The sequence below is a fragment of the Periplaneta americana genome, chromosome 14 (assembly GCF_040183065.1).
Source record: "Periplaneta americana isolate PAMFEO1 chromosome 14, P.americana_PAMFEO1_priV1, whole genome shotgun sequence".
In the NCBI taxonomy this organism is placed as follows: Eukaryota; Metazoa; Arthropoda; class Insecta; order Blattodea; family Blattidae; genus Periplaneta; species Periplaneta americana.
Window position 1 is genome coordinate 54866022 of NC_091130.1, and position 12610 is coordinate 54878631.

Here is a 12610-nt window from a genome sequence, read left to right on the forward strand (position 1 = left end):
TTTTGTTTTATTCTGAAATGCAATTAATTCTCGAAACTGATGAAAGATGGATTTTGGAAAATTATGTAGGAAAACTAACGCTTCACTGAAAGTTACTATTTTTCTGAAAATCCTTGGATGCCAAGCTTCAAAATGACAAGTCATTCATTAAAATCCGTTCAGCCATTTTCTTGTAATTTCTATTACCAGTTCAAATTATATATATACAGATAGGTATGTCATTTTAGTACTCACATTATACCTTACTCGCTGTCTTTATTCATACAGTTGTTCATTGGAAGACAGTTATCAGTACTAATGAATGAATAAATAAATAAATAAATAAACACAAGGAAATAAGTAAATATTTGGTTTTAAATTGGTTTGGCTGTATTCAGGATAGACTCTGTGAGTATCTTGTAGGAACACTTGAAGGTGCTTCTACATGTTTCAACTCTTTTTTCAACTTTACCCATTCAAGCAATGCATACAAGATTGATATTTAATATTAATATATATACGTAGTGAAGATGACGTTCAAAATGGCGCACCATGTAGAGACAAAATCTTCATGCATCTTAATTGAAGCGTTTTAAACTTGATTCTTTCAATATTCTTCCCAGATTGAATGTGTATGAGCATGGAAAACTGAACCATGTAGATATATGTACTGTATATGTGTATAAGGAATGAAATGTCAGTGTGAAATTTTGAAGTAATAATCTATATATAGTTCGTAAATTTTAAGTTGAAACCATTTATGCATTACATGAATCGATAAATTTGTACAGTTAGTTAAAAGACATTATCAAAGGTATATCTTGTAAATAATTTTAATGTGGAATTTTCAACTGTATTATGGTCTAATGGTTACTAAGCAGAGGGTTCCCGGATCGATTCCCAGTGGTTTCAATATAAGTAAAATTAGAATATATAAATTTGTGTTGATAAAGAAGTACACTGAAAGTAACAGAAAGTGAGAGGGAGAGAGAAAGGAGGAAAAAGAGGGTAAAGGGTAGATAAAAGAGAAAGAGGGAAAAAGAATGTACGATAATAATAGTTTTTATTCCCCACCATGCATTTAGTTAAACAATCCTGGAAAACACGAGTTAATGCATAACTAGAATATGTGAAAAGTGGACAGCTTCAAATGTATCTCAATGGCGTATTATGGTTAATTACTGTTTATATAATATATCCTGGAAAAAATATTCAGCAGTTTCTCAAAAACCCACTTGGGAAACTTTTCAGGCTGTAGAATGTGACTGCCTGGTAACCTTATCTTTGGAGGAAGGAATTTATAACTCCCTCGAATACTGTAAAGTTTGAATTTTCCTTTCACATGACATGAACAACATCTGAAATCCTGTGAATACCAGGTGGCATATATTGTTCATGATATTCATAACATTGAATGAGGTTAGCAGACATGGCTTAACTGGGAACAGATGCATTATAGGGGCACCCATCACACATTATATGGAAAAAAAAAAAAAAAAGTCAGCGGAAGTAATGGTTTGATTAGCATTTTTAGTATTCAGTACGCATTAAATGCTACCAAATTAAAACATTAAATAAAAAAAAATTTAAATAGTTTGTTACTAGATTTAATTTTAGCCAGTTTGTATTATATTTTTGGTCCAGGGAAAATAAATTTTACTATTACTGCCATTATTTCCATTTTGAAGCACAAGTCAACGATATAAAACTGACTAGTTAATTTAGAAGTTAGCAATATATTTTATATCGATTATAACAACAATAGATATCGATAGTAACATTCATATCATTCAACCAATAAGGAGATTGGCCTTTATAATGCATCTGTTCGCTTAACTGATTACAAACTAATTGTTAAGACTAAAAATAAAGTAAAACAAGTAAATCCGGGGCGCTACAGCCTTGAAGGGCCAAGACTGATCAGCTGGCTGCTGGCCTTACGTCCTCATGCCGAAACAGAGGTGGACGATCATCCAACCAGAATGAAGGTATCATATGGTTAGCACGATGATTCTCCCACAGCTGTTATAGCTGGTTTGCGAAACCAGATTTTCGCTACCTATAGTAACTCCCCAAGTGCATCACAATGCTGGGTGGACACTGGTCCCATACACTGGCCGAAATTTCATGAGAAAATTTCTTCTCCCACGAGGACTCGAACCAGCATGCATTTCATAACGCGAGTCCTAGGCAGGATGCTTTAGACCACGAAGCTACGGCGTGGGACAATTGTCAAGACTAGTCCAAGATAATGTATACAGCACCATCCTTAGAAATTTTCCTTTATTACACTGTTTTAGGAACATTTGCAATTATAGGTTTTGGTCTATCACTGAACAAAAGTTTCTTCTTCACAACAGCTTTCACATAATACTCCACTTTTTTCTGCACATCACAACTGACAGCGTCTTCCCTGTCATGATCGTCATCAGACTCTGATTTCCGTTCAATAACAGCAAATGGTTTATCCATTGGAACTACGTTACCATGTAGAATATGATGGCCTATGATTAATACTGGCTTCTCCTGCAAGCACAAATATTTATAGTAAATACATTTTCCGTCATCAACCACTGTTAAGATGTATTTAATTAAAACAGGTGGTTAATTAGGGCATATTGTATAAGAATAATAGGGTTTGTAAGGAACATATCATATACACGCCAATGCTCCAGATCAGTGGCATATGCTGAACCTGGAGTTTGGGTGTTCTGTTAAAAATATATAGTTGGTCTATCTCGCACAATTATTATAGGCCTAAGTGAAATATCGGGTCAACATTAACTGCCATTTTTAATATATAATGTAGTATTATTTATAAATAATAACTATGGGACGGATGTTGATGACCTAAAAATCTACTTAAAATGATAATTAAAATGCCCTTAAACTAAAGGAAAAATGACATAAAATTAAAAGAAAATGACATTTAAATATTATTCAAAGTACTCGCGCCACAACTTCTTAAAAATTAATCACCTTGTTTCAATGACTGCCCTGCAAATGCCAGAGAAAGGAGGCAACTACAAATAACGTTCAAAATTGCATTATTTATAATCAAACAATAACCATGGCCAGCAAAATAACCTGTTTGAAGTTCCACAACCCGCTAACTATTCTACAATTTCATATTGTGAAATAGAAAAATCTCTAGTATATTGTTTGCTTTTTGTTTTATATTGTTACACTAAATTCGGAAGTGGCAGGGTAGGTCTACCCTTATTCACTATATGTAATTTCTCTCCTAGTGGGCGAGAAGAGAATGGCTTTTGTAAAAGATCTTTTACAGTGTATATTTCCAAGTGCTATTATCATTAAATAAGTAATTTAAATTCTTCACCTGCGCTGGCACACAACTATGAACCTAGTAAAACCTAAACACAGTAAATTCACTCACACAAACAGTAAACACATGCGTCAAACACAATATTTTGTAACGCTATTGACAAGTTTAGTTGCCTTTATACAGGACGACCTGCGAGCTTGAGAGAAGCGAGTATCCCCACCATGCCACCTTGCACGCGCAGAGAATTACAGCAGTAACTCTCAGCAGGGGATGTTCTTTTGTATGGACAGGACAACCAGACCAGAACTCATTCCACTTTGTCAGGCAGAGTGTACGTTATAAAACGAAAGCTGTTCTGGGGATGGTGTGCGCATTCAACCAGCAGGCATTTAAAATATTTAAATGGTAATGAACAGGGAACGGATTTATATGGACTAAAAATATATGAAATATGTAAATATATATGTAGTTATTTTTACCAAAATATGGAATTAAATATGGATTTTTACCAAAATATGGAATTAAATATGGACTTAAAATTATAAAAAAATGACTATGTACGTTAAATATTGGTACATTTTAATCAAACTAAACAAAAAATATAATGGACGTACCTTATCTTCCAATGTAGTTTCAACAAAACACAATTTTTATTGTCTGTTACCATAACAATAGGTTACAAACATTTCTTTCAAGTGCTGAAAAGTGAATCTTCTTCTATTGTCTCTGAGGATAGATTTATACTGACTAAAAGAGCGTTCGACGTCACAAGAAGTAACTGGTACATAATTCAATTTCACAATGTCTGCTGGGGATAAGTCCAAGTTAATCTTCACTGTTGATTCACCACTCATCACAGCAACAACCTTTTGTAGTTCTTCATATCCAGGGTTTTTTGAAAGTACAGTGTCCACCTTAGCTCTTACTGCATCTGCAACTTTACCTCTACCACGATTCAGTTGTTCCACAGTACTATTTATAATTTCAAAACTTTCAGATAGTGAAAGGTGCCTATTTTGGAGACTTTTGAGCGTTTTTATGATGCATGAAAATGTATGCTGAATGTGAGCTAAGTCATTCTTCACACTTATGTCACAGGTAACTGTTTTCGCAGTATCAATTGAGACTGCATCTTCAGAGTCCAATGCAAGGAGAACATTGTTAATAGAGTCTATATGTTCGGCATAATATTCAACTGCTTCTAGCCATGTACCCCATCTAGTTAAAATTGGCTTTGGTGGCAATGGAATTTCAGGGTACATTTCTTTCAACACGTTAACTCTACTGGGAGCTTTGAGAAATACTTTTTTCACTGATGAAATCAACAAATCTACTTTAGGGAAATTGTCTCTGACCACTTCTGCCACACGATGAAATGCATGCGCCACACAAGTAAAATGAGTCAATTTAGGATATACAACAGATAATGCTTGTCCAGCTTTGACCATATAAGGGGCAGCATCGCTAATAAAGAATAACACATTATCGTACATAATACCCTTTGGCCACAGGATACCCATAGCTTCGTTGAACAGTTTAACTATAGTTTTGTTATTGCACTTTTCTAGAACATCACAATGTAAAAGAATTCGTTCAGAATATTGTTCACTTAACAAACCGATAACTACATTACCAACAAGTCTACCTTCTTTGTCGGGAGTCTCATCAATGGAAACCCAAATTGAACTATCTTTAATTTCATCTCTTATCTTCTGTATTGTCTCATCGTAGATGGATGGAGCATACGTCTTCCTAAGTGTTGACTCATCCGGGATTGTATGTTGAGTATATTTTTCAAGGAATTCCCTGAAGACCTTATTCTTTAGTTTGTAGAGAGGAATATCAGCAGAGATGAGAGAACGGCACAGGTCGATGTTAAACTCAGATCTTACATTCGATGTTGTTGGTTGTGTTAAAAACAATTGTCTCTGCTTGGAATTTAGTTGTTTGTTGGCCTGATGTTTACTAGTTGTAATGTGTTGTTGCACCAGGAACTTTTGTGTAGATGATACTGCACACTGACACAAATTACAAAATAATATTTTATTGTCAGTTGATAAACCATCTTCTTTAAATTCTGAAATGTAACTTGTTAGTTTTGATTTTAAATTGACTGAATGACGTACTTTTGGCATATTTACCGTCTTTATAGTATGATTTACAAAACTGAACCTATGTGTACTCTGACTGGCATTTAACTGTTGAGCTGCACAACTGAAGTCTGTTAAAAATTTTAAATTAAATTAATACAGTTTTGTAACTTACTTTCCCATTGTTGATAGGACTGCTAATTTTCAAATAACTCTGATGTTAAAGGGATTACTGAACATGTGTTTAAATCTCTATTGTTGAAATGTATTTTTAAAAGTTAATGGAATTTTGTTTTGTTTTATTGTTAAACCTAATATAATATGGACTGTTTTATATGAAATATGGAAAATATATGGAAATTAACGAAAATATGTACTAAACTCTAAAATATGGAAAAATATGGAAAATAAAAGTAGGATTTTTCAACCCTACACATTGTGAAACATAAAGATAATGCAAAATATAAATTATATTAGCTTTATAAGTAAATATGTATTTACATATAAATCCTTTCCCTGGTAATGAATTAAAATTAGTCTTGAACTATATACGTTAACTTCCAATGAGATTACCACGCATTTAAATTGTGATAAATTAAAATTATTGTTGCATTATATAAAACAACTTAAAATAAAAAATGAGATTACTGAATTTACAGGGTGTCCAGCGCATACCTTGAACATCTGCAATATATGCCCCTGCTCCGGACATCCAAATTTTAGGAGAGAAAATTTAAAAAAGTGTTTGAGGCGGAGCGGTACCAACCTTATTTCAAATAATGCGTGCACCCCAGTTTTTCTTTACTAAATTTTGGAAAAAAATATGCGCGGAGTAATCACTTATATACGGTAGTTTATGACAATACAGTATTCATTTTTGGTACCGGTACTTATTAACAATTTTATTTTGGCTGGCATTTATCTACGAGAACATAAAGCTACAGATACATGCAATACAATTCAGAAAAGTTCCTTTCAATATGCAAACCTTTTTTGTGTAGTGGAGATCACCAATGAATTGCTCGTGAAAGTTTTCATTGTCTCTGGATTCTAAATCTCCTTGTAATTCTACAACTGCCCACTCTTCCACTGGAGAATCACTGCAACTTAAGAAAAGAATGCTGTGAGATGTTGATTAATAAAATATTTATAAAGCAGGTATTTTAGTATGATATATGACCAAATAGTGCAAATCATCTCTTTTATGCGAGAATTCACAATTTTCTGCTAATACTTTTCTGTAGGCAATACAGTGAGTTTGAAACATTTTCCCATCTGATCGAAAGACGTTAGGCTTTCTTGAATATGGAATCATTTATGCATATTTGCCAAATATTGGTAATTAAACTGTAAATATATATAGGTAAGATATAGCATGTATGGGTGAATATAGAAATACATATAGAATGTTAGTTGGAAGATCTGAAGGGAAAAGATCTTTGGGGAGACTAAGGCATAGATGAAAGGATAATATTAGAATAGAGTTGAGGGAGGTGGAATATGATGGTAGGGACTGAATTAATTTTGCTCAGCATATGGACAGATGGTGGGCTTATGTGAGGACAGAAATGAACCTCCAGGTTCCTTAAAAGCCATACATACATTACATAGCTACATATACACAGGGTGAACCGTAAGTAATGTCATTAATTTCACGGAGTTATTCTTTGAGATATTTGAAACAAAAAAAACTTACAATTCGCTCCTTTTTGCTTTCTTTCCAAGGAAAAAAAAAATATATATTTTATATGAAACATTTCATAGCGTATTCTGGGAAAGTTACTGAATTAAATCCCAATATGCTCGGTCAATTTAAGAGAACAGTGTATTATAATAATAAATGATTGAGAGAATTTTAGTTTTGTCCTTTAAATGTGCAGAAATTTAAGGCGAACCAATGTACATTTTCGTTCTGCAAAGGAATTAAAAAAAAAAACACACAAATTGTTCGGTTTCACGATACTAAATGCCATGCTTACCATATTTCTAAAATAAATTTTGGCTATCTTCGCGAACACTGTAAATAATTGAAGACTGGACATAAAAAAACGTTGCAAGAGCTCTAGAAAACAAGGATTTCTTGTGCAGCTAGTAATGTGATGTCATACCATTTGCACATCTCTGGGAAGCTAGGTTCTAAATAAAAATTACAATGCGACTTACCTTCTTTTTCTGCTGGATTGAGCCAGGGACATAGACCCTATTTTGGAAAAAAAATATTTTTCAAAGACTTACAGACTTTTTTATGTCCTGTCTTCAATTATGGCCGCTTTGACATTGTACTATTGGTCCAGGTGAAAAAACTCGTTTCTTACAAAAATTTTCGTAACGTCCAAATGTCATTCCATGAAAAAGTGGACATAATCTTAAAAAATAATATACTATTATATAATTTCTACTAATTGATTCTGTAATAAAAAAACGATTACATTACAAGAATTGGAAACAAAATTATGATTTATTTTTATTTTTACCGACTTTATGAGTAGTTGAAGTTGAAAATCTGTGTATAATGGTTTTGCATTAGGAAAAGTTGTTATTGTTGTCTAGTGCCTTGCATTTGGCAATGAAGCCATTAGCAGTCGTGCTTTCCAATACTTTTGAATTGTAGTTTCTTCTGATCTTAATGCTTCACAGTTCTTCAAGTGGTCTTCATTCATTTCTGCTGGATTGTTACACAGGACACATATGGGTGAAGCTGAGATACCTGTTCTGTAGAGATGACTTGCTAGACAATCATGATTTGTCAATAGTCTGAAGGCTGCAACTGCTGTTTTCCTTGGTCTCTGGGGGATTATATCTGGGTTGGAAAGTAGTGTAATCCATTTTTTGTCTTTAGCATTTGATTCTATTTCTTGTAGGTATGAATGAGAAAATTTTGTAGTTATCAAGCGTTTTATTGAGGAATATGAGAAATTAAATTTAGATTTTTGTTATATTGTTGTGCCTTTCTTGGCAAGTGTGTCTGCGGTTTCATTCCCCATGACTCCACAGTGTGCTGGACTCCATTGGAGACGGACAATCTTATTAACTTTTTGAAGTTGTGTTAACATTTTGTAGCATTCTCTTATTTTTGTTGACTTCTTTAAAGCATTTGAACATATTCCCTGAATTGCAGCTTTAGAATCTGAAAGAATTACTGTCTTGTTATATTTATTTAAGGGAAGATTTAATAATTGTCGGAGAGCAATGTGTATAGCCTCTATTTCACCATCATAATTTGTTGTGTCTCTGCCAACAGAATGATAAAAGGAAAAATGTGTACATGTAACTCCAGCTCCAGTAAGATTTTCTGTGGTTGATCCATCAGTATATATGTGTAGCCACTCTTCTGTAGAGTATCTAGTATTGATCGTTTCCAGTGTTAGAAGTTTTTGTATTTCTTTTGGTGTGTCTGATTTACTTATTTCCTCTGTTAATTCCAAACTGAAGGTAGGTTGCAATAATTCCATTGGATTTTCTCTTATAAGTAAATTTTCTCTTGTGTTAGGAATGTTCAATTTGGATTTAATCTGCGTTACCTTTTCTAGGAAACTACTATGAGTTTTAAGGATTGAAGAAGGGAGGTTCTTTTCTGTCCATTTAGAGTTTGGCAGTCGTAACATTTTCTCATGTTGGAGCAGTGCTTGTTCTTCTATTTTTGTTGTTATTGATGGGATCCATGTTAAGGCAAGCATGGCATCAACAGGTGTGGATTTAACTGCTCCAGTGATTAGGCGAAGAGCCTGATTTTGTATTTGTTCAAGTTTATGGATGTTAGCATTTGCTGCTGTTATTAATGCTTCAGAACAGTACAAGAGGTTTGGTTTAATATACATTTTGTATGTTGTATTAAGGACTCTCCTTGAACAGCCCCATTTAGCACCAGCTAACCTTTTCAGGATTTGCAGTTTCTTTTCAACCTTTTCTGAGATGTTTGTTATATGTTTTTTCCAACTAAGTTTTCTGTCGAAAGTGATGCCCAAGTATTTGGCATCATCAACTGCTTTGAGTGGAAAAGTCAAATTGGCACACTTATCTGACTTCCTGTACAACATCAAAATTGTATACTCTATATACACGTGCTGTTGTTCATAGTTTGAATTCATCACTTCAGCAATAAAAAATTGTCGAGGTAAATTTCATTGCTGTTACAGCACTTAATAAGTTAGTATGTATTGGTGTCACACCCGTAATGAAAAAAGTGATTAAGTTAAGTTTATTACTGAACTAAATTAACATTGGAGATTCAACCAGTGTTTAAGAAGACTGAAGGCAGCAAACGTAGGTTCCAAAGAGCTATTAGAAAAGAACAAATTGAACTCGTGAACAACTTTTATTAAAGAGATGACACTTGTTACCAGGCTCAGAGGGAGGAGAGATAGGCCTACAGTCTGTCAAAAACAGCAAGTAACATATTCTCCAGAAGAAATACATAGTTATTATTATTATATAGTCATTATTCAATTGTTTACAGAAGAAAATGCTAAGGGCGGTGAAAGAATTGTGTTATGCAAGTTCTACGAATTACAACCTCACGTGTTTCTATCCTCCAGTATACTTCACAATGTTTGCATCTGCCATTATCTTGTAAATTTCGACTTTAGAAAGTTGAAGCTGTAAAAAAAGTAAGTAGCTACCATATTTTCTTGGAACACCTGGCGAACTTTTGAAAATATTATCTTGCAACATTGCTGAGGAAAAATGTATGACTAGATTGTGTTATTTTTGTAAAACTACGGTTTTTGACCATATCATTCAACCTAAGACAAATAGTAAAAAGAATGTTACTTAGAGACAGTGGAATGAAGTAGCCTACAAAGCTGGTCGAAATCTAGAGAAGTGGAATATCTTCGCTGTTGATTGAGGTCTGAACCGCACAAGTGATACCAACAAGACACCACTCATGAGGATACTAGGCCAGGAGATAATGGGATAGGGTGGCCAGTTCCTTTCCCCCTCAATTGCATACATCGCCGACTAACTACATATTACACTAGTCAGACTTCAGATGCATACAAACAATTACTGTTCTTCCTCTGACACATATCGTCATGTGAGATGTAGCCTACTGCCTGATATTAGATGTACCCTCAATCAGAGGCAAACATTGTAGTCTATTTCCTTAAAAAGGCGGCTCAACTATAACAAATAAATGTAGTATTATACATCAATTAATAAAAGACAAGTCTTTTCGTAAGACGTGTTTTCCCTGGATCAAATATACAATACAAATGAAGTAAAAATTAGTATTCTACCCTGGACTAAATTTGGGATTGTGGTAAAGCAGTATGAGTACACATTACCGTGGATTCTGTTATCAAAATGGGCTACAAACCTGGTAAGCAATGCAAAGCCCTAGTAGCCCTATACTTAATCACTTAACTTACTCAACAATAACTTTCAAGAGTTCATTTGAAAACAGGAAAATTAACATGCTTTAAGATGTTTATGAAAGGAATAATGTTAATTGCCTAGTTCATATGGCGACAAACGTAGCTAATTAGAAATGACCTAATTAAAAATAAGTAGGTCTTTCATTTTATAATGTATTTGTAGGTCTAATGGTAATTCTGTATGTAAAAATGTCCAATTTCAGAAACGTGAAACACTGAAAGAAAAACGTGAAGTAGAGATAGACCGGGGGGGGGGGGGTGAGAGAAGAAAGTCATAATTTTTCTTTCTTTCAGTTACAGTGCATGACATGCATCGTTACTTCATAACATCGGAAGGGTCTTACAAACTAATGGTAACATAAATTGATATTTTATAAAGATAGTCCTCTGCGATAATTCTCTACAATTGCGTTACCAAAGAAAGACATAATGTACTTACATATTTTGACTTTTAGTCGAGTCATACATATTTTGACTTTTAGTCGAGTCATACATATTGTAAACAAAATACAAATTGAGCACCAATGTCAATTTTGCACCGGAATAAGGTATTTTTCCAGGAGGCACAAATTACTTTTGCTTCACTGGCTTCTATTAGATGTATGAAGTGATAAACACATGGTATTACGGTAATTCTGGAGGAAAATATGGATTTTAGAAGTTCTGTATAATACTACTACTGGTATATTAAATTCCCATCCTCTTATAGCCTATGTGTAAAATGTTGCGGGTGGACTATTTGTTTTACATGTTTCAGATGTTTAAAGTTTTACGTAATTTTGGACGGTAACAAAATGTTATGTTGGGAAAATCACAAAGAACAGAACGTAGAAGCTCCGCTCACCCCTTCCTCTACTTTTTCCCTACTAGTTCACCAGTGTCGAATGCACATTTCAGTTTGGCGGGCGTAGGTTTGTTGTGTATGCTAAATATGTAGATCTGGTGTGTGTTGTAGGCAGTGTGGGGGGACAGACAGCAGACAGAGAGAGCAGCTGCCGTGTGGCGAAAGTGGTAATAACTTCCCCTACTTGCGTTCTGTTCCTTGCGATTTAACCGTTATATTTGTTTGTTAGTTTATGTTAGGTTAGCTTAGTTTTGCTTGGTTAGTTAAGGTTTCGTTTGGTTAGGTTAGGTCGGGTCGGTTTAGTTTCGGTTGTGATAGGTTATAGTCGAAATAATGTTTCCGAAATGTTTTTATCTTTCGAAAATCGAGCATAAAATCGTAGTTTGTGGAAAAAAAAAAAAAAAAAAAAAAAAGGGTAGAAAATCTTCCTCCAGAATTACCCACGTGATTTTAATCTCTAGCCATAAATACTTTCAGTTTAATACGTATCTATATATCCTAATGCACTGTTCTAGCCTAGCCCTCTCACTTGTTACTAATTAGAATTACCAACATAACATGTGAGAGGGAGGTAGGAGGGGGGTTACAACAGTAGGCCTAAATGTAACAACCATTTTTATGTTAAAGGTATTTGTGACTGCAAACTAAAAGCAGGCACTTATTGTTACATATATCTCACAAAACTCAATGAAACAAAAGAAAATTATACCTTCTTTGGTGCATCTTTTCTGGAGAATTAGCAATATCGAGTCCTTACAGTATTACTATTGACGGGACGCCCTACTGACATTAAAGACACAAACTTTAAATCTACGGAATAGTAAGGCGTCACCTTAATCGGTACCCCTTAATCTAATTCTTGCAGCTTCACACTTACAGTTTAACAATTATGGCCATATGTCTCGAATTAACAATTAATACAAAATATAAAACTCCCAAAATATGACCAACTTATAAAACATGTGATTTCCAGACGCGCCAAACCTTCGATACAGACAGATATCGATATGTGTCGGTTCTGCAAAGAATCGATTAC

At 34.0% G+C, this 12610-nt stretch overlaps 1 protein-coding gene across 2 annotated transcripts; it reads right to left on the reverse strand.

Annotated features, from left to right (window-relative positions):
- Positions 1 to 1025: 1025 nt before the first annotated feature.
- On the reverse strand, positions 1026 to 12598 carry LOC138713302 (chromosome transmission fidelity protein 8 homolog). 2 transcript variants are annotated; one of them, XM_069845290.1, is made up of 3 exons: positions 12452 to 12598; positions 6344 to 6455; positions 1026 to 2505 (listed from the first exon to the last, which is right to left on the reverse strand). In XM_069845290.1, the coding sequence occupies exons 1-3, from the start codon at positions 12469 to 12471 to the stop codon at positions 2266 to 2268; spliced, it is 372 nt and encodes a 123-aa protein (XP_069701391.1). In that variant the 5' UTR covers positions 12472 to 12598; the 3' UTR covers positions 1026 to 2265. The 2 variants fall into 2 exon arrangements, with proteins under 2 accessions (XP_069701391.1, XP_069701392.1); XM_069845291.1 differs by lacking the exon at positions 12452 to 12598 and adding an exon at positions 12284 to 12441.
- Positions 12599 to 12610: the final 12 nt, after the last annotated feature.

Coding starts and splice junctions, on each gene's coding strand:
- LOC138713302 (XM_069845290.1), bottom strand. CDS start 12,471: ATGGCCATAATTGTTAAACT. Junction 6,456..12,451: donor ATGGCCATAATTGTTAAACT/GTAAGTGTGAAG, acceptor CTTAAGTTGCAG/TGATTCTCCAGTGGAAGAGT. Junction 2,506..6,343: donor ATCTCCACTACACAAAAAAG/GTTTGCATATTG, acceptor TTGTGCTTGCAG/GAGAAGCCAGTATTAATCAT.